This window comes from Mirounga angustirostris, unplaced genomic scaffold (assembly GCF_029215605.1).
Source record: "Mirounga angustirostris isolate CCGP_5_RB_7025 unplaced genomic scaffold, mMirAng1.0.hap1 SCAF_10, whole genome shotgun sequence".
NCBI lineage: Eukaryota > Metazoa > Chordata > Mammalia > Carnivora > Phocidae > Mirounga > Mirounga angustirostris.
Genome location: NW_026991718.1, coordinates 25,004,160 through 25,031,459, shown reverse-complemented (window position 1 = coordinate 25,031,459; position 27,300 = coordinate 25,004,160). Strand labels below are relative to the sequence as shown.

At 56.0% G+C, this 27,300-nt stretch overlaps 2 protein-coding genes across 2 annotated transcripts in view; one reads left to right on the top strand and one right to left on the bottom strand.

The window, feature by feature from the left end:
- Window positions 1-1,517: 1,517 nt before the first annotated feature.
- Window positions 1,518-27,300, bottom strand: EHD3 (EH domain containing 3). Its single transcript, XM_045884352.2, has 6 exons — window positions 26,485-27,300; window positions 17,587-17,763; window positions 14,702-14,799; window positions 6,973-7,385; window positions 6,156-6,320; window positions 1,518-3,694 (listed from the first exon to the last, which is right to left on the bottom strand). The coding sequence occupies exons 1-6, from the start codon at window positions 26,709-26,711 to the stop codon at window positions 3,167-3,169; spliced, it is 1,608 nt and encodes a 535-aa protein (XP_045740308.1). The 5' UTR covers window positions 26,712-27,300; the 3' UTR covers window positions 1,518-3,166.
- CAPN14 (calpain 14) overlaps window positions 23,035-27,300 on the top strand; it is a 58,262-nt gene continuing 53,996 nt past the window's right edge. Inside the window, exons 1-2 of the mRNA XM_045884354.3 lie at window positions 23,035-23,289; window positions 25,261-26,285. The gene's annotated coding sequence lies outside the window, so the exon portion shown is untranslated. The remainder of the gene's footprint in view (window positions 23,290-25,260; window positions 26,286-27,300) is intronic.

Here is a 27,300-nt window from a genome sequence, read left to right as displayed (position 1 = left end):
CTCTCCTGAGTCCCTACTTTGCCTGTGCCTCCCACACCCCCCATCCTGGCCCGGTCCCTCATTGCATGATCAACCTTTGTATAAATGCCTCACTTCCCCCATTAGCTCTCTGAGAGCCAGAACTTGATTTGATCCATCTCGAATTGTCCCTGCTACACAGATGGCATTTACTAAGTATTTTTGAGTAGGTCAAAGAATGAATCTCTGTCTTTACTTTAGGGCCTTTCCTGAAGGAGTATCTCAGTGTCTTCTGAGTAAAAGAAAGGATGGATGGATGGATGGATGGATGGATGGATGGATGGATGGATGGACGGACAAATGAAAGAATAAAGGATTGAATATGTATAGAGTCAGTTAACCTCTCCTAGGGAAAAGAAGCAAGCCTCGTCTCCCCAGATAGCTCTGCTGATTCTGACCACCCAATGCAGAAATACAGGCTCTTGGAACAGAGGGGACAGATGGAAGTGGGGTGATGCAAGGCAACTTCTCACCACTCTGCCAACTGAGGCCCAGGCCCTGCCGTGGCCAGCTGTGTCCCACCATGTCCCCTGCACCTGTATACAACTAGACTTTGGTCATGGTTTAACTCGAAGGCAGCAGGGCCAAAATTCGCTGGGGTAGGGGTGAAGGGTGTTGCTCTTCTTATCTGATGGTTTCTGTGGCCCAAACTGAGTAGTGTGGGGGAAGGAGCCATAGGACAGTGGAGTCTCTAGGGATTCTTGCCTGTGAAACCGCCCTGCTGGGTCCCTGCTTTCTACACTAGATGTTTTCCAGGCAGGGGCATGATCGACTCCCAGGTCCCCAAAGCCTGTAAGAGGTCAGGAGGCTGAGGTAGCAAGAGCCGGAGGGACAGCCCCAGAGGAAGTGTCCCTCCATGGTTCCCTCACCTGTTGAGAGGAGCCTCAAGCACCACTTCCTCTTCCTCAGGAGATGGGAAAATTGCCAACATACATTCCCATGCCTTGCAGATCTCTCCGGGCTGGAGTCTTGAAGGGGGAGGGAAGAGAGGCAGGGGCATGTGGGGCAGGAAGTGGCACGTGGCACATGTCCAGGCGGTGGTGGCACGAGGGCACCCAACGGACACCCCCTTCTTCTACACTAAAAAGACAGCAACTTCATCCCTCTGCTGTCTCCTTCATCTCAAAGAATGGCATAGAGCTGAGAAACGGTCCCTCTGCTGGACTTAGCACTCAGCTTAGGGGACGTGAGACCTTTTTGCCTTGGTCTTCCCTTGCCCCTTCATTTCATGAGAAAGAGAACTCTGTGGGTGCAGAAGCAAGCCCAGAGGTTTGGGGATCCTCTCCACTCCAGAGTGGTAGGAAGTGGTGGTTCCATGAGGTCAGCCTGGAGAGCTCCTTGGCCTGGAGGCATCAGGCCAATGGGATGCTGTGTATGGACGCTGGTTGTAGGCAGCCCGATCCTCCAAAGATGTCACCAAGAGCCCCAAGTAAGAACCCAGCCTCCTTCCCTCGGCCCCCCTCAGCCTCCTTCGGAATGATGCTCTGTGGCCAAGCAGGTACCAAAGGATAAATGTGCTGTATTAACATGAATCCTAATGACAAATGCACTGCAGTAGTAAGCACATCATAGATACATAGAATATTCTCTATATAGTCTGAACATAGATATAAAATAAGTTATACTTGTTTCTATTTTCCATCACAGTAGGAGTACAGCATACAAAGTGATTGGTTCAGTGGCCACAAAGCAAGCCAAGGGAGAGACCATGAAGGAGGGCGTAGGGCACTGAGAATGGCTGGGGTATGCCAAGGACGCTGCCGAGTCGCCGGGGCTCCTGCCAGGGACCAGACCTCAGACCCCTCACGCTAGCCTTCTGAGAACTGGCACGAGGTCCCACGCGATGAGAGCCAGTGGCTGCATTTGAGCTGGGATGATTCAGGCGCCAAGAGCCTCTGGCAGGCCAGCGCGCTCTCCTGGTGGCGCTGTCGGACTTCTGTGATTTTAGGAACGTGGGCTGCATAGCCAGATGGCACGGTTTGCTTCTGTGATGGGACAGATGGCCAGACTGATGGCGCACCAAGTGCCGGCTGGCCCTCCTCCCTCAGCAGCCTGCCCTGGGAGGCTGAGGTGTGCCCCGCATGCTCAGCTTGTTCCCTGTGGTGCGGCGGTGGCTAGCAATGCTGGGACCCTGCACGCGTGGCCACAGCAGAAGGAAGGGTCTGAGGCTCTGGCTCTGAATCCTCTGTCTACTGCATGTGACCTCTGTGACTTTGGGAAGGTCACCTCAACTCCTCTGAGTCTCAAGCTCATCTGCAAAGTGGGCGGGACTGAGGCTTACCTCCTAGGGGGTTGGTGAGGGCCAAATGGGATAATGTATGTGAAGCGCCCCCCACAGCTCCCGGCACATGGGAGGGGCTGGATCATGGCAGAAGGGTCTGAGCATCAGGGCTGGGTGAGAAAAACATGAACCTCACAAAATCTGTGGAACAAAGCCACTTGGACTGGCTTTGAGTTGAGGATTTCGGGCAATTTCTTTGCCTTCTTCCCTGCTAATTTGTTCTCTTTTCTCTCCGGGTCTGGGATTCTTTGACATGAAGTAGGGGTAGGGTTCAAGGACTGGTCTGTGCTGGCAGACGGAGTCTGAGCCTGGGGAAGCACAGAGCTCAGGGCCATGTCTCTTCAAGTCCGGGACCCGACCAAGGATGCTTCCTTCTACAGCCCCCCACCCCTCCCCCCTGCAGCAGCCCCTTCCCTTGCATCTCTCAGCCCTGGAGCACTGCTTCCCATGGGGAAGCCAGAGGGGGAGACAGCACTGAAAACAATGCAGTGCCGATTAAGCGAGAAGCCTTTTCCCTCTGCTCTGAGCCTAGGAATGTGGAGGCGGGTGGGCCACCCATGGGCGAGCGAACTGCCTCTGTGGGAGAAGGCAGGTCTCCGGGTGGTGGGAGATGGGAAGGAAAGAAGCGTGGAGATCTGGGCTTGAAGCTGGGGCCCTGGAGCGCTCCTCTGCTTCTACCAATACCGAGAACTTGGAGATGTGTCCAAAGACCAGACCGGAAGCCTGGGGGACCCTGCGCCTCTCAGCTGCAGTGCAGTTCTCAAGATCTGCGTGTGCGAGTGTGTGCATGTGTGTGTGTGTGTGTATGTGCGTCTCCTCCTCTCCCATCTCCTTGAACCCCTGCCTGCCCTGAACCTCCTCCGTCTATCACTCAGCCACTTTCCTTTTCGATGGGGGGAGCAGGTGGGCGGGCAGCTCATTCGGCAGCTCGTGCCCCTCCAGCTTGACCTTGATGAGGTGGTTGGCCAGTGCGAACTCCTCGTCATCCAGCATGCCGTCCTTGTCAATGTCAGCCAGCTTCCAGATCTTGCCCAGCACGCTGTTGGGCAGCTTGGAACGCACCATCTCCTTCTTGGCATTGGCACCTGTGATCTTGCCGTCCACTGGCGACAGGGTGTAGAAGATCTCGTCGTACATGGGCTTGTCCCTGGCCACCACCCACTCGGCGTCATCAATGCCCTCCCCGGCACCCTCCCCGTAGCCGTGCCCGAAGGGGCCGTGCAGGGTGCCCTCGAATGCTCCGCCCTTCACCATCTGGATGGGCCGCTGCGTCTCCTCCTGCCGCACCAGCACCATGAGCTGGGCAATGTCGTGGGCCAGCATGTCATCCACCACCTCCAGCAGCTTGCTTTTCAGGGGCTGGAATTTGCTAAAGTCCTGGGCCTGCAGCTGGTCCTGGGGAGAGGGAGAGAAAAGAAAGTGGGGGTAGAAGACCAGGGAAGGAGAGCCTTCCCCTTGCTGGGGACGCTGCCTTCTGTGAATGCTGGAATGTTCCCAGCTCTGGAGGCTAAAAAGCTGATCACAAAATAATGAAATACTGGAAGATGTGAGAGAGGAGGAGAAAAAAAGGCACACTGGCTCTGGGTGGAATTTTGCAGGAGAGAACAGGTGCAGGGGCTGGGGAAGAAAAGGAAATTGAACAAATACTGGTTTGCTCCATTTATCTGGATTCCCTTTAATGTTCTAGAAAATAATTAAATGTCTCTTTAGCTAGTTTTGGCTACTGAAGGGTGGTTCCTGAATGCTTTGTTCTCTGAGACCAGGACTTGTGCGTTTCTCTGCTTTATCCAGGGTGGTTCCTGGGCACAGGAGAAGCCTCAGGGACAAGCACATCGAGTTCACTGCAGAAAAATTCAGAAAACACCCACAGCTGAATTTCAAGAGCGAGTGTTAGCTTCTGCATTTCTCACCTCCCTTCCAAGGCAGGGCCGATCCTGGGAGGGGAATGGGGGCTGGAGGGTGGGGGTGTGCAGGGCAGGAGCAGAAAAGCCCTTCCTCCTGCCCTCTGGGCATAACCTCCCAAGGTCCCAGCCCGTCCACAGCTAGATGTGTTTGGTGGGCTCCCAAACAGGCATCCTAATGTCTTCCAGGGGGCGCAGTGAGTAACCCCATCACCCCACACATGCCCCGCCAGGACGGCCATTTACGTGACTGGTTCAGCGTCCCTAACAACAGATCCTAACGTGGGACTGGCAAACAGATGAGAAGGTGAAATCATTTATGATGCGAAAGGATTCCTTCCTCACATTAGAAATGGGGTCGGATGGGCCCTTTCTTTTTTTTTTTTTACTTTTATTATTTTGGGGTTTTTTTAATGTTTTTATTTATTTATTCATGAGAGTCAGAGAGAGAGAGAGAGACAGAGGCAGAGGGAGAAGCAGACTCCCCGCCTAGCAGGGAGCCTGATGCGGGACTCGATCCCAGGACCCTGGGATCATGACCTGAGCCGAAGGCAGACGCTTAACCATCTGAGCCACCCAGGTGCCCTGGATGGGCCCTTTCAAATGTTATCTTCTCAAATGCTGGCTTGCAGATCATGACACTCTTAACAGGAAGAGAGGCTAAAAGTGGGAAATACTGTAAACCACAGCTGAGGGGCAAACCTGAATTATGTTCAAGTGATTCTGAAATCAGTAACTGGCTCCTGGTAAGTGGTTACGGGAATCAATGGATACATGGACAAATGTGTACTTTGAACGCCTATTTGTTTTCTCTTTCTTTTAGCACATAGGAAACTAAAAAGGGCTATTTGCAAGTACACTGACGTTCTGAACCCCCAGTCTTACACTGAGAAACAAGTTCCCAAGCCCAAGATCAAAATCAGCAGCAGGAGCACAAACAATATTACTACTACATCTGTTGCTATTCTTAAAAAATTCCCTACTTCTTAGAAACTTTTTCTTTTTAAATAATTATAGAACCATGAGATATTGCAAAGATTGTGCACACAGGTAGGTCCCTGGTGTTCATCAGTCAGCTTCCCCCAGGGGTGACGTCTTACCTAACTGGACGCTGCATTTTAAGAGCATAGTCCGTGCCAGGCTCTGTGCTAAGCACCTTGCAAACATTATCGCATGGATGCTCATAACATCTATAAAGCTGGGTGCTTCTGGAGCCTCAGACTACAGAAGAAGAGACAGAGGTTCAGAGAGGATCTAGTTAGTATGGTGTGGTGGTTTTCTGCTTGGACTGTGGGGACAGCCGGGAGGCTCTTCTACTAGCAGCCTGTGTGAACACCACTCTCAGAAAACTGCCAGCAATTAATTACAAAGGTTAATTACCTTTGTAAACCTCAGTTTGCTCATCTGTAAAAGGAGGATGAAAAGGTCTCCCTCAGAGGACTGCTTTGGGGAATAACATGAGAAACCAGGCGTTACAGCCCCTGGCCCAAGACAGAGGCCCATGGTGTATCCCTAAGATGACAAGCTCCTGTGCAGACTTCTGCTTCTCTGTGGCTTGTGTCCCAGATTGCTCCCAAGTGGGAGCTCAGGAGTAGACGTAAGCACTTGAGGGTCTGGAGACCGTCCCATTTCACATGGCCTCCTGGGGACTCCAAGCCTGTGGTGGCCATGATGGGGGAGAGGTCCTACACTGGAGGTATCAGGCCCCAAACATCATGGATGCCCCTCTCTCACTGGGAGCACTGGGGCTTTGTGTTCTCCCCGGGCCCAGATATGACACCTGCTGGGATACTGGCCGTCCAGCAGGGAGGGCAGACCTGGGGCCATCTCCTTGCCTTCGAATTCTGGGTCAGCTTCTATCTGGGGCAGCCAAGACTGGCCTTCTCCATTGTCAGGCCGCTCGGCCAGCTCGCATGACATTGTCCCTTGCCCTGGAGCCCCAGAGCCCCAGTTACCTGCATCCTCTTCAGGTTGGGAAAGTCCCCAGGGGAGATCTGGTGCTCCCGCTCGATGCGGCCATAAATCTCAGCCAGGTTGTTCACCAGCTCCTTCTTCTTATTCTCTTTTCCGAACACCGATGGCATCTCCTTCTTCAGGGAGCTGATGATGTACGCGTGAACCTGACACACAGGGGCAGAGAGAAAACTTCGGATCCATTCCTTCCCTCCAGGGTGTGGCTCTCACCCATCTCTTCCCACGAATCCCTCCTGCTGTTACTTCTGCAGTCATTCCTATTTCACCCCCTCACCCTCGCTTGTCGCTTCCAGCGGGGAGTTGTTTTCCTAGATCACAAGGGAAGAGCGAGATTACGGGGAGGTTAAGGTAAAAGGCAGTACTAGGAATGGTAATACTGCTGATGGGGTTGGTGAGGAGGAAGATGACGACGACAGCTAACATTTCCAGAGCACTCTGAGGATGCCAGGCACTGTGATGGAGGCTGCTCCTTTCCTTATTTTACTCTGTCCTCCCACCCTTTCATTGTAGAGCCATGGAGACAGGCACAGAGAGACCTCCCAGGGCCGGGATCCACAGTTCGAGAACGGTGGAAGAGGGCTCCAACCTGGCCACCTGACACCAGGGCCTGTGACCATAACCACCAGGCTATCCTGCCCCCAGCTGCCCAAGTGGGCACAGCTCGTGCCCACGAAGCAGGGGCTTGAGGACGTTGTCAGGCAGGCAGGCGATGGCTCAGGGTTGCGGGTGGCGGCCCCCCACTCTCGCAGCTGACCCTCCCACCCCCAACCTGCACATCTCCCGGGGGGACAGCCTCACCTTGGCCAGCCTGGCTCTCTTGATGAGGTCGTTGAGCTTGCGCAGGGCAGCATTTCGGGGCAGACTCTGAATATCTCTGAACAGGTCCTGCTCCTCCGCCTCGAAGAGCTTCCGGTTGTCGGGGATGAGAAGGGGGTGGGACCAGAAGGAGCCGATGTAGACCCGGATCACCTCCGGGGTGTTCACAATCTTGCCCAGGGACCACATGAGGGCGCCATACACCCGCATCAGCTGCTGCGTCTCGATCTGGTCCGCCTTGTTCAGCACCACCCGCATCTTGTCCTCGTGGTTCTTGAGGGCCTTGATGACCTCAGAGAACTCGTCAGAGATGTCCAGCTTGTGGGCGTCGAAGAGCAGGATGATGCGGTCCACCCGCTCGGCGAACCACTCCAGGACAGCCGCGAAGTCGTACCCTGTGGCAGAGGGACGGTCAGGAGGGGGCGGAGGGGCTCGGGGCACAGGGAGGGGTTCGGGCAGAGGCAGCCAGGCGCGGTGCACAGAACACGGTCTTGGGAGTCAGAGCTGGGTTCCAGTCCCCGCGCCTCCACATGCTTGCTATTTGACCTTGAACATGTTACTCAGTGTCTCTGAGCCAGTGGTCCCTCACCTATGGATGGGCACACTAACAGCGCCTAATTCATGGAATTCTAAGGACCAGATACACTCGGAGCCCAGCACGTAGTTGCTCTTCACATCATTGTTCCCGTGCAGTCTTCTTCTTCAGGCGGAGGGGCCCTCACCATTCAGGGACGGGGCTCAGCAAAGTGCTTCAGGGCCAGGCTGTGCCCAGCAACGAGGTAGGGGCTGGGTCAGTGCCACCGAGAGACTGTGGCACCGTGACTCAGCCAAGACCACCCTGCTTATAGGAGGCAGCCGCTGGAGCACGGTACCCAGCTCTCCAACCCCAAGTTCAGTGCTTGCTCCGGCTGGCAAGACGTTCACCCCCACAGCCCCCTGTGAGATAGGCAGGGTGAGGAGTGCCACTCCCACTTTCCGGAGGAGGAAACAGCTTCAGAGATGAGGTGACAGTCAAATAGCCACTGAGGGGCAGGGGCCAGGACTGGACGGGGCCACCTGGGCCCTGGGCTCCCTGCAGGCCGGAGGGCAGCTGTCTTGCACCTGGCCACCTCCCTGCCTCCCTGCCCTGCCCTGCCCTGCCCTCCCCTCGGCCCAGGCCCAGCTAGCCTCTCCCAGAGTCCAGGAGGCCTGTGCCTTCCTGCTTCAGGTGAGCCTGCTGCCTGCACCCCCTTCCCTGCTCCCCTCTGCCCCTCCCTCCCAGGCCTGGCTATTTTACTCTTCCCTTCAGCCCAGCCAGGTGGAGGGCTGCTCTCACCTCCCCAAGGCAGTCCCTCAGAGCTGTGGGCAGGAGTGGGGCCAGAGGGCTCAGAGGCCCAGGTCAACCCGATCCCCTTGCCCCAAGCCCCACCCTGGGAAGCAGGCCACAGCTTCGCTACTCTGGAGCCCAGACCCAGCAGGCCTGCCCTCCTCGGTAGCTGGGGAGGGCAGCAGGGCTCATTCCCCAGTCTGGCGTGCCAGGACTGTGGCTGTGGTGTGCAGGCCGCCGGTGGGGCGGCCCCGAGAGCATGCTGCTGCCCCTGTAAGCAGCCCAGAGCAGCCCGTCCTAACCGGCTGGGCGGCTGGAGCCTGGCACTTTACCAACAAGGAAGGGGAGGCTCAGAGAGTGCACATGGCTGTGTGGCGGGAGGGGGCAGAACCAGGATCACAGCTCATGTCCCCCCCATCCCGAGTCAGGCCCTCTTACCACCCCTCCACGGGCTCAGGAAAGCAAAGAGGCCAGAGAAGCTGTGGAGAAAAGAGGCTCCCCCCAACCCCAACTCTCTCCACTCCCTGATGGCACCAGCCATGCAAGAAGGGGCTCAGCCGCCAAGGCTTGAGGGGGAGTGGGGGCAATTCGGGGTGGGAGGGGCAAAAGCAGCACCGCCCCCTGCCCTTTCCTGTCCCCTTGCCTGGGGGAGGTGCTCCTCGGTGTACTCAGGATGTGCTCTGAAGTGGTCACCTGAGGAGCACTGGCCTGGGAAGCCCACTTTGGGTTTCTGGTCGGCCATTAACTAGCTGTGTGTTATTGGGCAAATAGCCTTCTGTCTCTGGTCCTTGGTCTCTTTGCCTGTCAAAGCAGGGGGGTTGGACTGGAAGATCTCTGAGCTTCTCTTCTCCCTGCTTCTAAGACTAGAGGTGGAGGGCGGAAAGCACAGCAGGATGGAAGTTGGGGACACACAAGGAAGCCATTGCAGGACAGGGAGAAAGGAGGCTGGGGGTGGGCCTCTGTCTTCACCTTGGGGTGCCTGTGTGAAGTCTGCTCTGGGGACTGAGGACAGGCGGACAATTCTGGGAAGATTTTCGGGGATTTTATAAGCCCAGAGGCCTCCCATTCACCTTCCCGCTTTTGTGAATTTTGCGTGCTCTGACAGGTGCTATCCAATCACGAAGTTAGCAGCGCCAGGCGCCTTCTCCCCAGGTTTGGCTGTGAGGACCCTGAGGACCGAGCAGTGGGGGCGTGGCCTTTCTGTGGAGCTCAGCCTCCTGCGCCCAGCTGTTCAGAACCTAGCATCCTCCAGGACAGGTCACTGTCTCGGGACTGGGCTTATGCACAACCAGGAATGGGAGCATCTGAAAGGCCCGGGCTGGAAAAGGGCATGGGACTAGGTCTCTCATTTACTCTCTGTGTGGCCTTAGCAAATCTGAACCTTGGTTTTCTCAGCTGTAAAATGGGGAGAATAACACCTGACCAACAAGGGGTCAGTGGTAGAGCCCATGGCAATAGGATCTAAGAGTAGAGGGAGGGCTTGGATCAGTCTGGAGGCTCTGCCCTAACTTCCAGGGTGCCAGGCCCCCTTCCCTGACATGGTCTCCGGAATGGCTCTGAGACCCCCCAGCAGGAGCTCCTGAGCACCTGCAGCAGCACAAGGGCCCATGACATATGAACTCGTAGCTGGAGGGAGACAGACTCAAGCCCTAAGAGAATGAGCGGCGAAGCTGGCCGTCCCGGAATCCCTGGGTCCCTGGGCTGATGGGTAGCCAGTCTGCTAGCGCCCAGAGATCTGATCTGCAGGCATCAGGCCCAGAGACCAGGCAGACTGCGGGATCTGAGGCTCTCCCCACTAACCCCCAGGGTCCAGAGGACGGGAAAGAAAGCATTTCTAAGTCATGCCAGGCAGGAGGAAATCAATGAGACAAGCACAATAAGCAAGGCAACTCCTCAATCAGCCACGGGCTTCCTGCAGTCTGCAGTGAAATACAAGAGAGCTGACAGCATATTTCTTTGTATGTTCAGCCACACCATCCATTTGAGCCTCCTAAGTGTCCGCCTGCCAGGAGGTACACGGGGCACACACATCTTACAGGGCAGGGAGGAGACAGAGAGCTTCGGGGCTGGCCAAGCTCACACGGGCGGGACTGGAACCCAGGCCCTTGCCTCCTGTCCACACTCCCTTCTTAGACAGAGCCACGTGTGAGGCTGGAGCTCAGAGGACTGAGCGCATGAAAGGTCCCATCTCGTCCCCAAAGATCTCTTTTGAGATTTAAAGACACCTTAGCAAAAGAGAAATAGGAGTGCTCCAATTTTCAAAACGTGGGAAGGATTCAGATGACAAGGAGGAATAGATGTCACACTGTGTGCCTCCTAGAGGTAACCTTGAAAGCGGCCGGGCAGACTCCGCACAGGCCTCCGAGGACCACGAGGCTGCCGGCGAGCCCTTGTGACGGGTGTCAGGACTCGGCTGCTCGGCCCCCCACGATGCCCCCCACAGAGCCACATGTGGGCAGTGTAACTCTGGGGCCCAGACGTCCCTAAGTGCGGGCCCTGCTCTGGTCAGAGTCCAAGGACAGACCAGGGACATGAGGCTGTAAGGACCAGCCCAGACCCTCCGAGGTCCCCCCAGGGGAACTGCAGATGAGAGTCTGCCCCCTTTCCACTCCCTGCGCTCTTCCTGGGCAGGAGATGATAATATGCTCAAAAGCCGCTACACTGGGAATCAGGAGACCTGAGTTCCCATTCCAGCTTTTTGGCCTGGGCGTGGGTTTTACCTGCTGTGGCCCCGCTGAGCTCACCTGTACAGGAAGGGGTCCCCTTGGAGGGATGTGAGCTCCATGCCCAAGGGGTGGCTTTTCTAGGTGAGGCCCTTGGGGATTTCCAGCTGAGAAGGAGCCAGGAAATGTGGTTCCCAAGTGTGAGGACACTCAGGCTTCCGGAGCCCTCCCACTTCGGCTGCATCCTTGCTTCTTCCCAGTAATGAGGCCGGGGCTGGGCACATCCTGTCACTTCCAGGAACTGGCTCCCTGCCCCTCTGCTGCCCGTCCCAGTGCATCTTTATCCAGAGACATGTGCTGGCCTGGGACCTCCTGGACTCAGGTTCCCGGATGTCCCCTGCTTCCTCTCTCCCCCTAACCCCCCCTCCCCCCAGGCCTGGGCAGAGAGGCCACACCCTGAGAAAGGACCACACTTTTTCCAGCTCTAGCCCAGGGCTGGAGGGCTCCTTCCCATGAAGCCTGAGGCCTGGGGAGCCCTTGGGAACAGCTCACTTTCCAGCATGTGGCACCCTGGGCCCACCAGGCCAGAGAAGGCTCTGTGCAGATTTGATAATGCGGCCCCTTTTCGCTGGTGACACAGCACTATACCTGGTGTGAAGCTCAGTGGATGGAGCGTGGGCTGGATTTCAGGCTCTCCGCGCCTCTCCGCCTGGTGATCTTGTGCAGTGCCCAGTCTGCCGGACTCCCCACGGGGCCCTGTCCTGTCCTGAGCTGGCTGGGGGGGGGGGGGGGGGGGGGGGGGGGGGGGAGAAGAAGCACCATATCTGTGGTGCAGCCAAACCCAGAGCTTGGAGGGCCCCAGGCAAGAAGCCATACGGAGAGCGTTTGCTTCCGTGCACTCGCTTGTGTGTGTGTGGTGGGGTCGGAGGGGGTGTGGGTGTGTGTAGATGAGAAGGTATACATGTGTGTAGGCAGAAACTGGAACTACTAGGTCCTATGGCTGATTGTGAGCAAGGATGGGAGAGGCTCTGCACACTGGAAACTTTCCTGATATCTGAGGGTGTCCGATGCCCTCCCATTCCTAGGCTCCTTGGAGTGCGGAGGGCAGCACTGCCCCAGGCTGGCGATACGGTGCCAGTGCCCAGCTCCCCGCTCTGGTTTTCATCACAGGCGGCTTTTGTCAGCAGCTGCATTTATAGCACAAACTCAGGAAGGCAGAGAACAAACTGGCTTATGTAACCATTCATGGGGCCATCACTTCTAGAGGTCAGTGTGGGGTAGGAAGGGATAGGAAGGACAGGCAAGAAAACCAAGCAACCAACTTTGCCAAGGGCAGCCCCCGAGGTCCAAAGCAGGAGAGAACATACAAGAATAGGAAAAGAATGGAACGGCACAGGAGCTGAGGAGGGCAGATGTCCCTGGAAGCAGGGCTGCCACATACAGCTGCACAGGTCGTGCACTGTACAACCGCAAGGGAGGCCATTCACATAGATCACCCCGGCAGTGTTTAACAGGCAGCCCTGGCTGGCAGATAATGGGAAAAGAAGGGAGCTCACTGTGATCCAGGCCCAGAGCTGATGTCTGTGTTTTCATTACCATCTGTAAACCTCATGAGGTCATGTGATGGGTATCATTAACCCTTGTCACACAAGGGGACACAGGCTCAGGAAGAAAATGTGACCTGTTAGGACCCATCCTAGTTCTAAAATACCCTAGAGGCCGGAGTCCTCTCTGGACACACTTGTAAGGCTGCATGGCCTTGCATGATGTGACCCCCACCCCTGGCTCCTTCCTGACCCCCAGGCGGTTCAGACTGAGAAGCTGTGGCTCTCCTGAGCCTTCCTTGAGGAGACCCAGGCCACCAGTGTGAAACACTGAAGCTCCTTCAGGCCTAAACTCAGGGGAACCCCCGATGAAACTGGGGTGGTGGCGGGGAGGGGCTGGTAAGGAGGGAGGGAGTGTTTAGGGAAACACATAGAAGCCAGACAGAGAGCCGCCCAAGCCTCCTCTCCACAGGGCTCGGACCGAGCACCGCGGGGCTCACAAAGGCCCGGAGGAGAGGGCAGGCAAGCCTCTCTTCCCAGGGCCGTGGGTTCTAGGTCTTCAGACAAGCTCCTCCTCAGCCCCTGCACTGCCAGACAGCCCAGAGGTAGGGAGCCTGAGCCCAGGCTCCCCAGACTCCCTCCATCGATATCTGCTGATTACATGGTGTGGTAATACGGGCCCCTCCTGCCTGGCTGCCTTTGTTCCCCACCTTGTCCCAAGTGTCACCTCCTCAGTGAAATGGGGGGCGCGGGGGAGGCAGGGCTTTCCTACTGGGGCCTCGGCCCGGCCCTCGGCCCTCCTGCTGCTGAATGAGGTCCTGAGGCACCAGCTCTGTCTTTGCTGCAGGACAGACCAGGGTCTTCAGGCCCTGGAGCGGGCTGCAGACCTGAGGGCCTCTCCCGCTGTCTTCCCCATCTACCCGCTGCCAGACCTGGCTGCGCCCACTCACACGGCCATGGTGGCCCCCACAGAGCTGAGCTCGGTACACAAGGAGGCACATGGGCTTTCCTCCCTGGGGCCCAGGAGCCTGGGATTCAGCAGGTGCCGGCCCATGCGGGTCATGCCCTTGGAGGAGGGGGCTTCCGGGCCCCATCACGCTGGCCCAGACATGCCGCAGGACAGATCTGGGCTGGCTGCAGAGCGCAGCGGGCCAAGGCCCATGCGGGAGGGCAGTAGACAGTCGTCACCTAAGGCCACTGCCTAGAGAAGCCTGCCAGTCCCAAGCCCTTCATTCCCGGAGGCTGCCTTCTGCATGCAGACTTGGCTCCAGCCCAGCTCTTAGCTCCAGGACTGGGGCGGGAGCGGCTTCCCTGCTTTGCTTGCCGGAGACACAGAAAGGGCAGGGGGCTACCCAGGGCACACGGCAGGTGTGGCAGGAGAGGCTGGGGTGGGCGGCCAGGAGCCGACGTGAGTTATGGACAGCATCATTGAGCATTCTAGAGCTAGGAAAGACCAGTGACGATGATCTGTTTACTCAGGTTTACTGAGCACTCGCTCTGTGCCCAGCAGAGCTTGCCGTGTACCTGTATTTAATCCTCAAACAACCCTAGAAGGTAGATAGAATCAATTCCCCCTATTTTACGGGTGCATAACTGAAGTAAAGAACCCTGCCCGAGCTCGCTCAGCTAGGACGTGGCAGAGGCAGGCTTAGCTCGCTGGCCATCTGGCACGCGTGTTCTGTCTCCTCGCTGCCGTGCCCAGCGACCTCCCGGTGAGCAGTCGCCCCATATCTGTCCGGGGTGAACAGTTTTCAAAGTGCTGTTACATACCCAGCTCCCTACTCTCCCACCCCAGAGCGTGCTCCCATCCTCAGGTTCCCGGGCTGAAGCTCTCTGCAGGCATTCACCCTCCCTGCAGACGGCAAGCTCCCCAGGCCAGGGACTATGGGAACTTCAGAAGCAAACCAGGGTCTGGCCCACAGTCGTGCCTCTTGCAGAATGAATAAACCCAATGAAGTAAGCCAGATGTTGATGTCTCCTTTTACAGATGAGAAGACTGAGGCCAGCTATCTCCTAAGCGAGGCCCGAACTGTCCTCTGCCCCCTGCCTAGGATTGTTCCACATAGCACACGAAGCAGTGCCAGCTCATCAAGGTACAGCAAGGACTGGGGGTCTATCTCATAGGCTGGAAGCAAGGGAACATACCAGAAAGAACATAGCACAGGGCCAGAGCCAATCCTAGCCGGTGCCTCGCTTACCTCGGCTGATCCTCTGCTTCTCCCCAGAGAGGATGCCCGGAGTGTCGATGACGCTGATGCTCTCCAGCACGGGATTGGGCAGCTGGGCACACACGAACCTGCATGGGGCGACAGCAAGCCTGCGCTGTCCTCTCATTGGCTCTCACGCACCCTCTCACGTCCCAGCCCTGGGGCGGAGGTGCAGAAGCCTGGCTGCCTTCTCATGCAGACTCCCAGGCTCCGGGCCAGACTCAGCCCCAGCACTAGGCCCAGGAGCTGTATTTTGAGGAAGCTCCCTGGGTGATCCCGAGGCAGCTGCAGTCCTCCACTTGTGAACCCCTGCTGTCAGGGACCCTAACATGTCCAAACCTCAATCTCCACCCCCAAGGAGCACAGCCTCATGGGGAGAGGAGGTGTGGCCCGGGCAACCACAGTATGGGGTGAAATGGGGCCAGTGGTCTGAGGGAGGTCAGGGGAAGGGCTCGGGAAATCCAAGGTGGAGAGATGGCTTCCAGGCATGGCTTCCTGGAGGAGGCACGGGAGCTGGCCTTCACGAATGGCTCGTGCCACCTAGGAACATTTATTTGGGCTTCCAGATGCCCTGCTATCAAGATAGCGGTCAAGCCTTGTTAAAGGAAATATTTCTAGGATTGCATCCTGAAGTCTCAAAATACAAATTGGTAAACCTAACTTAGGTCCTTCTTACTTCAAGCCTTCTCTCTTAGATGCTAGTTTTGGTGGAAACTCATAAGGTGTCTTATTCTCTCCGGTACACTGGGCCCCGCTGCCCAGTGAGGTGGCAGCAGAGATGCAGGGGAGGGGAGCAGGCCAGAGATGCAAGGAAGAGGGAATCAGGGGAGGCTGCCCACAGGAGGCTGGAGTGGCCAGGGTAGGGCTGGGTAGGGAGGCGGAGGCCCCTCCAGCCTCCTCATGAGGGCCTTGAGAGATTCGGATTTTATACTGAGGGCAACAGAAACCCATTTATGCTGAGGAACATTTTAAGCAAAAGAGTGACTCAGTCAGATAGGATGGTTGTCAGCAAGCCCGGTTCGGTTCATCAAGTATGTGTGGAGGGCTTGCCCCGTGCCTGGCGCTGGACTAGGTTATGGGGTGGGAAAGTCCATGACAAAGCCCCTGTCCTATTGAGGCCCATGGCTTCCATTATTCCCAAGGCCCAGCCTCATTCTGATCCTTAGGCTCTATGGCCCATTCAAATAGTCTACGAAAAATTCCTCATTTTGCTGAAGCTGGCGTGACCTGGGTTTTGGACACTTGGTGACCAGGTGGTCAGGTGCACGGGGCTGGTGTCTGGGGCAGGGGCTGTGGCGGAGGCTTCCCCCAGGCTGAGCTCCTGGAGTAACAGGGGCAGGGGGCTGAGGGTGGGCCCCACTGAGGGGGACACCAGGGCACGGGAGCCAGAGAGAAAGGGGACAGAGCAGACTGGAGAGGGCCTGGCCAGGGAGGCAGGAGGAGGGCCAGGGAGCTGAGAGGGAACAGGGGTCAAGAGGGACTGATAGCCAAGAGAGGCGGGGTAAGGAAAGGGAGGGAAGTGTCCACAGCCCCTGATCACTGAGAGGTCAGGGTGACCTTCCCATGGGTGCTGTGATGGGGAAACAGGGAGAAGTGAGGAGGTGAAGTCTGGAAACTTGGCTGTGAAGGGAAGTGAGAACGGGGAAGAGCTGGTAGGGTCCGCTCAGCTCCTGTGCCTCTGGAGAAAAGCTCAAGCCTCATAGCGCCCTGTCTTCTGGTCCCAGGGCTCCTGCAGCAAGCCGTATTCTTTCCTTCCTCTCTGCTTGTTGGGTTTTTGTCCCCCCCACTTTTCTCTACATAAAATGTCCTTTTCCCCTACCCTTTCAGCATCATTTCACTCATCATTGAACACCCACGTCCAATGCCAACTTTTCCACAGAGGCTTCATCAGTCCTCTTGCCTTGGAGAAGGATATTTCTCTTACCCTATTTCACAGATGGGAGAAGTGAGGCACAGAGACATTAGATAATCTAAGATCCATGGTGCTCTTTGGTAGGACTTTGACCCAGGACCGTCTGAGGCAGAGCCCATCGCCCTTGCTTTCACTCTAAATACCTCCTATTAGAGACAGTAGGTCACACTGTTTAGGTGCAATGCGCACGCAAACTTGTGGCGTGCATCTGTAGCAGTAGGTGATCAGGGTCAGCATGCATCCTGGTGAGGCAGAATAATGACGGGAAGGCAGGATCAGCTTGCCACGCACCCCCTACAGCTTTCATTCCTCAAACGGACCCAACGACCCTGGTGTCTGCAGGCTTACACTTGTCCCAGGGGAGGAGAGGTGACCTGACCAAGTCACACAGTGAGTTTAGTAGGAGAGGCAATACTCACACTCAGCGCTCCCACCTTCACCCCCGGGTTCCTTCCATCCAGTAAAGACAATGTCCAGGAACAGAGAGGAACCTTCCTCTACCTCCTTCCAATTAGATGCAAATCCCCTCTGTAGTACAGTTGACCCCCGAACAATAAGGGGTGAGGGGTGTCCATCCCCCCAACCTACACCGCACAGTGGAAAATTCGCATGTAAATGGACCCACGCGGTTCACATCCGTGTTGTTCAACGGTCAACTGGATACAAGAGAGCTGGGACCGACACAGTACAGCCCTCTCTGCTTTTATTGGAGGGAGGTGCAGATTAGGGGGATCTGATTTAACTGGTGTATCCTTCCCAGCTCACGATCAGGAGGAATTAGCCCAGATTCCTACATCCCTAATCAGTGGTGACTGACTCAGTTACATTCCCAGCAAGAAAGGGACAATCAAGAGACAGTGGTTATGGAGAAGGCACTGAGGCTCCCAAGACGCCGTCCCTTCCTTCTCAAACTGCAAGAAGAAGAGAAGAGAACGCTTAGGATGAGTGTTTTCGGAGCACGCACCTGTTCAAGAAGGCATTGCCAAAGGCGTTCAGCTTCCTGAAAGGCTTCTTAGGATCCACCACCAGCGCGTTCCCAGGGATGATCCCCTCCACCTGTCCGTGCATCACAGCGATGAAGGAGTCAGTGGTCGGCTCGGGCCCAATCCTCATGCCGGGGAAGTCCTGTTCCAGGAGGTACCTGGCGGAAGGGACACAGCCATCAGGCAGGGGTTCCGTTCGCAGAGCAAAGCCGGACCTCTGCCACGGGCAGGTGGTGATGTGAGTCACGGCAGAGGGCAGGTGAACAGCAATGACATTTCATGGCAGGGACAGATTTCCACGGATGGGGAATCCAAAGACCTCTGTGGAGGAAGTGGGATATTAGCTGAATTTAAAATATCTAATCTGTGCTTCTTGGTTTTTATCTTTTTCCCTCCCCGAAATCAGTAATTGGGGCGGGGCAGGAAGAACCAGGATTTGGATTCAGCAACAAGCACGGGTTGAGACTGAATCCTGCAGAGTACAGTGGACTTTGCAATGAAGGTCCCTTGCTCAAGTACCTACACAAAGTCAAGGTCAGAATGAGACCATCCATAGACTCTGATGGCTTTCCATAGGTCCGTATTTCTTTATCTGGTTAGTCAGTCATTTGATATAAAATATAAAAACACCTCCCACATCATACAGTGTGAAGGGCCCACTGTGAAAAGTCGGTCTCCATCCCATCTAAGACTGTTGGTCTCGCCCTCTAGCGTCAGGACTAGGCTGTGGCTGGAGGTGGCAGGTGTCTCTTTCTGCTCTTCTCCAGGTCTGGGAAGGGAGAGCCCAAGGCCCCTGCTCCTCTCCACAGCCCCTTTTAGAAGTCAAGAGCAAACATGGTGAGCCCAAGAATGAAGAGAAAGAAGGTGGACGCCTCCTGGACCAGTGGTCCTCAGCCCTGGTGGTGCATTTGAGCTACCGTCCAGCTCCAGCTAATGGTGCCCAGGCCCCACCCCCAAGGTCCTGCTCTGCTGCCTGGGGGGAGAGGGGGGACGCCTGGCCACTGGTCCTTTCTAGGAACTCCCTTGTTGATTCTAAGATGCAGCCTGGGTTGACAACCTGCTCTAGACCAACCTTCCCATTTCACTGATACAACCACTGACACTCAGTAGCATTTCCACCTGCCAGACATCACACTGGTCACTAGGAGAACATTCTCTTCTTCGGGTTTCACATCGGCCCTACAGGCAGGTACTGAGGGAACTGAGACTTAGCAGGGTTATGTGGCGGTCTCCAAGTTAAACAGCCAGTACCCAGGAGGTCACCCCTGGCCGCACTGGAGGGTCTTCAGTTGCCCTGGGAAGCCCCTCATCTTCCTCCAAGACAGCCCAAGAATCCAGGTGTGAGGGCAGGATCTTCTCCTATCAGAGGACCATTTTGAGAGTTGGCCCTTGGGTTGTGATGAAAATAAATGACAACAGGTGCACATTTGGACAGCATGTCTGGCTTCCTCAAACACACCTTCTTCAGGGCCTCAGTGGCGAGGCAGGGAATCTCAGCAGCCCGGGGCCAGCGAGCTGTTTCTCTAACCATGAGGGATATGCCCTTCAGAAGGGAAACTCACCCCCTTCCTCCATGACATGGGAGATTACAGTTCCGATTTATTAAGCACCTGCGATGTGCCAGACGCCGTTCTAGACTTTCCAGGGATTATCTCATTTCATCTTCGTATCTCGGATGTGAGCACTATGATTCTTCTCATCAAATGGGTCTAATAAGAAAACCCACCTCATGGGGTGTTCCGAGGGTCATGTCAGCTACAGAACTTAAGCACTTAAACTACCGGCACCGAGATTCCCAGTCATTGTGAAAAGGAGGAGACAGAGGGCAAACAATGTGCCCCAGGATATGTAGTCAGTGAAGAGCAGAGCTAGGATTTGAACCTCAGCACTCGGACTTGAGAATTCATGCTCCTAACCACTACATGCACAGTCTCCTTTCCTGCCTTAGGTCCCTGGACCAGGAAACGGGAAAGGGCTGAGCCCCACAGGGGACCAGAAGGAGGAGTGGGACAGGAAGGCCTCAGAGGAGGAGTATGGTTTGGCAGGAGGCTGGCCAGGGGCCAGGCCTTGGGGGAAAGTTAGGCTTCGGTGCCCACAAACGCAGGAATGTATTCATCTCCATAAACACCCACCGCTGGGGTTCACAGCTCAGTCTCCACGAGTGGGATGCGGCACCCAGAAGTGGTTGCTGTGGGTGACCAGAGCAGGTCCAGGCCCACTGGCTCTCCAAGGCCCTTCTTGGAACCTGAAGCTGCCTTATGAGAGTCACAGCTCTGCCCGGGAAGCCCCATGCATTCTTGCCTGTGATGGTGGGGGAGGGGAGGCACCTGTCCCGCGTGTGCTTGGGTGAGAAGCCTTAGCAGGGCCCTCCCAGCAGAGCGTGTGGCGGTTGTGAGTCTGAGCCTGGAGCAGGGTGCTGGATGTCATCAAAAGCCCCGGGGACAGCTGACACACAGACGGGTGGAAAGAAACAGGCTCGAGACACACAGGAATGCCCAGCCTGCAGAGGGCCAAATGCTGTGATGAAGTATCTTCCAGACATGGGCGCCTCAGATTCCAGCCCCAGGAGAGATGCGGTGTACCAGCCGACGAAAAAAGGGTGACACTTCCCAGCACAACAGGGGCCACTTCCCAGGATGTTCCAGAGCCACAGCCTCAGGCGGCCAAGCAAGGGCCTGGTGGCTGGGCCTGCTGTCCTGCTCTCTCAGCTAAACCCACGTGACCCCCAATTTGCTGACCACACATGGGCCTGGAGAAACACAGAATCCAGTGAAGCCACCAGCAGGTCCGGGGACACAGTCGGGCTGGGCAGAGAACCCAGGGCTGGGTAAATTCTCAGGGACATTTGGGTAGGGCTTGCAGCACCGAGTGCCCCCTTAACAAAGCCACCACTGTGTCCAGAAAGGAAAAAGCTATTGAGGGATCTCATGGCTGCTTCTCTCTGTTCCAGGCGAAAGCATTCCCACAGCAGTGTAAAAAAAGAAAAGTTAATTCAAGCCTGGGTGGGAGTGGCTGAGATGGGGCCACACAAGAATACAGAGGGACGGGCAGGCCGAGCACCAGTGGTGTGGCAGGTGTCCTTCAGGGACCTTCCCCCGAATGCCCTCACTTCATCGGCCCCGGAAGTGCCGTGGGATGGCGGCCTTACTCCGTGCTGCAGGTGAGCGAACTGAGAGAGAGGCGGCCCCCCTCTGGGGCCAAAGAACAATATTCAGAGGGGCTAGGAGTGGAAAAGATTTTGGTACAGCTCCCCCGCCGCCCCCTGGCCATTCAATGCAAAATTAATAAATACTACACTGTAAGAGAGGTGCCAGGAAGTCCCAAGCAATTCTGATTTTTCCCATGAGGACAATTTTTCTTCACATCTTTTAAAGCAAATTATTTTCTAGCATTTCCCTCATTTTTTGTGTGTGTCCTGCTTGGCTGGCAATCTAAGCATGTGGCCTGCTTTACTGGTGACCTAAGCATCCAGGGTAAAGGCAGGGAGCCAAGAATCTTAACCCAGTCTGCCTCCAAAGTATCCATGTCCACAACAGCTGGGCCAGACCTCGGGCTGTGGCTCTTACTTTGCGTATCTTTAGACTCTAAATGCACAGGTCACTTTCTGCTCTGTGTTACAGGTATTTGTGTTGTATACCTGTATCTTTGGTCTCTCCAAGCCTTGGGTTCTTAGCTTTGAAACAGGGTCAAAACAGTAATACTGGGGCGTCTGGGTGGCTCAGTCGGTTGAGTGTCTGACTCTTGATTTCGGCTCAGGTCATGATCTCAGGGTCTTGGGATTGAGCCCATGTTGAGCTCCCTGCTCAGTGGGGAATCTGCTTGAGATTCCTTCACCGTCTCCCTCGGCCCCTCCCCCTGCTCCTGCACATGCGTGCTCTCTCTCTCTCTCTCAAATCAAATCTTAAAAACAAAAACAGTAATACTCTGTTGGGTAATACTTGTTTCAGGAGGTTTTAGGGACACCGGAAAGCACCTCATAATCACAAAGTGACATAGGAGATGGGAGACTCTTGATGGCCATGCTGTGGGCTGAATCAGCTCTGCCATGGGACAAAGGGACCTCAGCACAGAGGAGCCCCGTGGCCCACTAGGCTCCCTTTCTTGTGCCCACCCTGTGACAGGCCGCCCGCCCAGTCCACAACCGACCCAGCACCGCCCACAGTCCCCTTCCCCACTCCTCTTCAGCCCTTGGAGGTAGAGGCAAGATCCTCCACTCCCTCACTTCCCTCCCCTTTCCCTCCCCCAACTGTGGGTGGAGCTGGGCAAGAGCTCCCCCCACCCTCCTGAGGGCCAGCCTCTAAGCCTCTGCTTAGAGAATCAGCTAGAAAGAGGAGAGGGAAGGATAAAGCCCCAAGCGCAGTGTCAGCATTATAATTGGGGCTACATTGGTTCTTTCCCTTCCTAATCGGGAGAGAGACCCTACAAGGTGGTTGCTGCTAGTCTCACGTCAGAGATGAGGAGGCTGGCGTGTGGACAGTTTAGGCCTTCCTGACGAGGTCTCTTGGCCAGTACTGGAGGGCCTGGATTCAGCTAAGCCAGGCTGTGTCCTTTCCATGGCCTTACCCCACTGTCAATGGGAATGGGATGGAGGCCTTTCTCCAGAGGTCCCCTCCTGCCAGTAAATGCTTCTCCTGATGACCTCCAGACACCGGAGGTTCAAGGCAGATCTGAAGCCAGACCTGAGGCAGGTGGACTCATTCCTCTGGCCTAGGGCTGTCTGCTCCCTTGAGTAACACTCAGGTCTTGTAAGAGGTGGGCAGAGTCCCACCCACCCCCACTTAGGGACCAGTAGAACACAGCCCCGACAGAAGGGCGTCCACTGACCACAGTGGGAGGACAGGAGTGAGATGTTACAGGGACTGTGGCTGGCAGGACAGACCCGGCAGAGGTCAGGGGGTCTACCTGGAACGGTGGCCCCTTTCCCTAGTCCTTTGGCTTTCTGGAGGATCATCTTTCACATGGTGAGATGCTGTAAAGCCAGGGATGAGGCCTGGGCAGTGGGGACGTCGGGGTTGTGAGGAAAGATGGCATAACCCAGCTAAATGCTGAGTCACCTTCGTGGGAGGACGCAGAGAGCTCCCTGAGGAGTGTGGGAGGTCCAAGGGCCCACTGAGGAGCCCCCCCACCTCAGCCCGTGCTCATACTTGAGAGTCCGAGTCCCATTGTAGAAGGGCCTCAGGTCCTCACGACCAGCCCAGACCTCCCTGTAGAGGCCCAGGCAGCTTCGCTCTGGTAGCCTCAGGCCGCACACTCCATCCCCTGGTCCTCTACTTGAGCTCTGCCACGGCCGGGCCTCCCTCCCAGCCCACCAGAGCGCTTGGGCCAGTCCCGGGCTCTGGGACCGCCCGCCATGCACCTTGGTGACCAGGGGGCCGCGTGTGCAAGGGAGCGGGGAGGGGGTGGTGGGAGGCTGTGGGCCAGGGAGAGGAAGAATGAAGGGGGCACCCAGCAGAGGCTGAGGAGGGCTGCCAGGGCTAGAGGGACACAGAGCTATTGTACACGAAGAGGCAGTCTGTGTGGAGGCAGCAGCCAGCAGGCCAATTTAGTGTTTAGTGTTATTACTCCGGGTTGCCGGGCCTCAGGCCAGGGAAGTTATTTCAGGCAGAGATCAGAGCACATTAATTAGTTATTAGAAGAATGTCCCTTTCTGCATGTTCTTCCTGAGACGAGAAATAGACGCTGTGGTAAGTACCTATAACTGAAAGTGGATGGGCAGTCGGGAGGCAAAGGGCCAAGGGCCAGGAAATGAAGAGGCAGGTCTTTGTTTCCGAGGGAAACGTCCCTCACAGGTTTAGTCCAGGGACAGGAGTTGCTGCGAATCACTGTGCTCAAAGCAAGCAGCAGGGGCGGGAGAGGGCGGGGGGCACTCTGGGCTACCCCAAGGGGGGGCCTTCTTCGCTCTGGGGAAGGGGTGTTGCATCAGCTCACTCTCTTGGAAAGCAACTCAGAAATAGGATTCTTAACATCCAAATGAAAAAGCAGAAGAATTTAAAAACACAATGAAACAGTACAACCTTTGGCCCAGTGATTTCACTTCTGGGAATCTCTGAGAAAACAGTCCAATGTGTGGAAAAATATGCATAGAGGTATTCAGAGTGATTCTGCAATAGCAAAAAATTAGAGATGACCTAAAGCATCCAAAACAAGTGGGCTGGTTAATGAATAATTGCATACACATACAGCGAAATATCATGCGGCTCTTAAAAATAATGCTTACCAAGATTTTTAAAGTTACAGGAAAAAATGCTCCTTTTCTAAGTGAAATAAATTAGCACACAGAATTACATTACGGCATGCTCTCAATTGTGTTATAAGATAGCTAAAAACACTGGAAAGATAGATATATAAATATCTATATCTATCTATATACATGATATTTAAAATGGTTTCCCCTGAGTCATGGGCTTTTGGGTGATTTTTTTTTTTTTCTTCCTCCTCAAATTTATTCTTGTCTACATTTTCCAGTGGGAGGAAAAATAGCTGTTTAGCGGGTTTAATGAAAAGGAGGAATATATGTAATTTGGTTTTGGAGGACTTCCCCATGCTCCAACCCCTCCTACCCTGCTGGTGGACTCTCCCTCGAGGGGGGGATGGCTTTTGATGCTGGAGCTAAATTCAGTTACTACATGAGTGGGGAGGGAGAACCCTTGTACTTGGAGGATAAGAAAGCGAGGGATCTGCCTCTCCCGGCCTTCCTGTCTCCCTCAGATAAGGAAAAATCTATGGCAACTCGACTCTGCCACTCCCTTCAACCCAGTTAACAGCCAGCATGACTCAGGCAAAGCCAGGAGAGTGTCTCAGGCAAGAGGTACTTAAGTCTGCCTCTCCAGGATCCTGCCTCCCGGAGACACTCGCCTTTCCCCATCTTCCCTCCCATTCTGTAAACATTTCCTGGGAGCCTCCAGGAGCTTCCACCCCAGGCGAGGCCCCAGGGAGCTAAGGCACAGTTGTAAGATCTGGTGCTACCGAAGGAGAAGCTCTACGTCATGTCCTGGGAGTTATAACCCAGGTGTGTCCAGAGGGCTAGGGAGGGCTCCTGCAAGGGCAATGAGCCATCCGTGAAGGGCCTGCGCTTCCCGTGGGGCACAAACCAGGCCAGCTGGAGGACAGGGATCACAAAGGAAACCTGGTACAGAACCTAGGGAGCTCCGGAAGTGCCTCTGGCAGCAGAGGCTGCTTCATGAACCAAGGGAAATGGATTCGATCAGGAGTTCTCGCTCTGAGATTCTATGTCAATTTGTGCATTTTTGTGTACATGGATGTGCATTTTCCTAAAGACAGGGCCACAGCTTTCGACAGATTTTCAAAGGATATATTAACCTTTTAAAAAGTTAAGAAAGCAATGGATCAGATCCATTGCTAAGAGCCCTTGTCTTTCTAACAACATAAGATATCCAAAGCCGGTAGCTTCCCACCCCCCACCCCCGGAACCTAACTTCTTTAGAAATCACTCAGCCCCTCAAAGCCGCTGAGCCCAAGGCTGTCCACCCCACAAAGGCAACGCCGATCTGGTGTTCTGTTCAGACATGACGTGTTAGCATGGTGCAAGCCCTGCTCCCAGAATGCTTGGGTACAAGCTTGGTGTCAGAGAAAATTAGTATCTAGAAAATTAGTAACCAGACTGTTAACTTTTCTGCTCTCCTTGCCGAACAAAGCACAGTGCTTTGCATGTTGCAGGTGCTCAGCTAACTGGAATGGAAACAAGATTTGATCTGAATGGAAACAAGAGCACCCTGCTTTGAAACCTCCTGCAGGAGATGAGCACCACTGATTTTGGGGGCCGCTGCCCCCATGGCCACACTACAGGAGTCTGACTCAACAGAGGGCCACAAAGCACCTGCAACAGCTTGGCAATGACTGTAAATGAGGCCAAAGGAAACCGCCTGGCCTTGGGGGTTGTGTGGACTGAGGACTGGAGAGAAGCCTGTCCTGGAAAGATAGGAAAGATGGTCGTCACTCTGGTGGACAATGTACAGACCTCTCTGAGTGCAGGGTGGACAAGCTGACTCCTTGAGTTTCCCTCTGGCCCTAGGATTCTGTAATTCAAGGGAATAGATGACTCACTCTCAGCGCCACGGGCATTTAGCCAAGCATCTCCTCCCATGCATCTCAGCATCCCAGGTGGGCCTCCTACTCAGTTACACGGCTTTGGACGGTCACTTAACCCCTCTACACCTGCCAAGTCAAGGGGCTGGATGAGACCCACCCGCCCACGTCCCTTGCACCTCTAAAAGACGTTAATGTTATTACTGAGTCATTAAGATCAAACAAGGGAAAAGAAAAAAACATGCTTCTGACACTGCTTCTGTCCAGTCTCCAAGAGATCTATGTGGGAACTCTGCTCGGAGAAGGAAACTGATAAAAAGAAGGACCAGTGGCACCGCCCCAGCAGGGGCCACAGAGTCCCAGGCCACCTCCTCAGCTGCAAAACCCCCACGTGAGTGGCTGAGCCCTTAAGAAGGCAAGGGAGGTGGTCCTGGCCATGAAGGGCTTGCCCCTAAAAAGTGAGGGTGTGAGGCACCCCCAACCAGCATAAGGTGCTCTTGTGACCAGGAGTTTTCTCACTGGGCCTCCTGGGCCTCAGTTTCATCATCCACAAAATGGGGAGAATACGGATGGCCCTGAACTTCTTCAAGCCGACCTCTGGAGCCAAGGGCTAAGTCCAGCAGCGAGGCACTAGGTAGGAAGGGGTGCGGGACCAGCAGTGAAATGAGGGGTGGGGGGAGGTAAGCTTTGGACACACACACAGCAGAATGTCTTCAGCGCCCTCCACGGAAGGCTTCCCGCTTGTCCCCAGGCAGGAGGGGCCCCCGGGAGTGAACGGAGGCCGCAGGCGCTGGGCGGCGGGGTGGGCTGCCAGGGCCCCGGGGCCGGCTCACCTGATGAAGGTGGTCTTCCCAGTGGAGTACTGGCCCACCAGCAGGACCATGGGCTTGTTGTCGAAATCGGCATCCTCCAGGGCAGGCGAGTGAAACTCGTGGAAGCGGTAATGCTCTTCCAGGGGCAGCAGCTTGGTCTTGTAGAGTTTCTTGAGCCCCTCGCTCACCGTCTGGAAGACCTCGGGGTCCTTCCGCCGGCGGTCATCGGAGCCCAGCCAGCTGAACATCGCGGCCGCCGCTCGCCCCCCGCGCGCAGCCCCGCGGCCGGCGCCCTTGGCTCCCGGGGCTTAGAGGCCGCTCCGAGCCGCGCCGCCGCCTCACGCGAGCGCCGGGCTCGGCCGCACCATGGCCGGACGCGCGGCGCGGGGAGGGGGGGCGGTCCCTGGGGCGGCGGGAACGCACCCGGCCCGAGCTCCTGGGGCCCAGCCCAGCGCCAGCCGCCAGCCGCCAGCCGCGGCCAAGGCGGGGTGGGGAGGAGAAATAATCAGAGCGGGGCAGAAAGGCTGCGATCTCGGAAATTAAAGTCAAACCTGCAAAGAAACTGCCAGATGCCGGGGTGCGATGCCGGGTCCCCGGCCTTCCCCCCCTCTCCCCCGACCTCTCCAGCCCTGGCCCCGGTGCGGCGAGCGGATGCTGCGGCTCGGCTCCTGCGCGCCCGGCCGGCTCAGGAGGGGCGGCGGCGTGGCCCAGCCCGCGGACAGCTCAGCAGCCGCAGCCGCAGCCCGCGGCCCCGGGCGCCGGTTTAAATGCCAGCCGTGCAGGAAGCGGGCTCGCGGAGGAAGTCCCCGAGTACTGGCAAGGCCAGCCGGGCCCGGC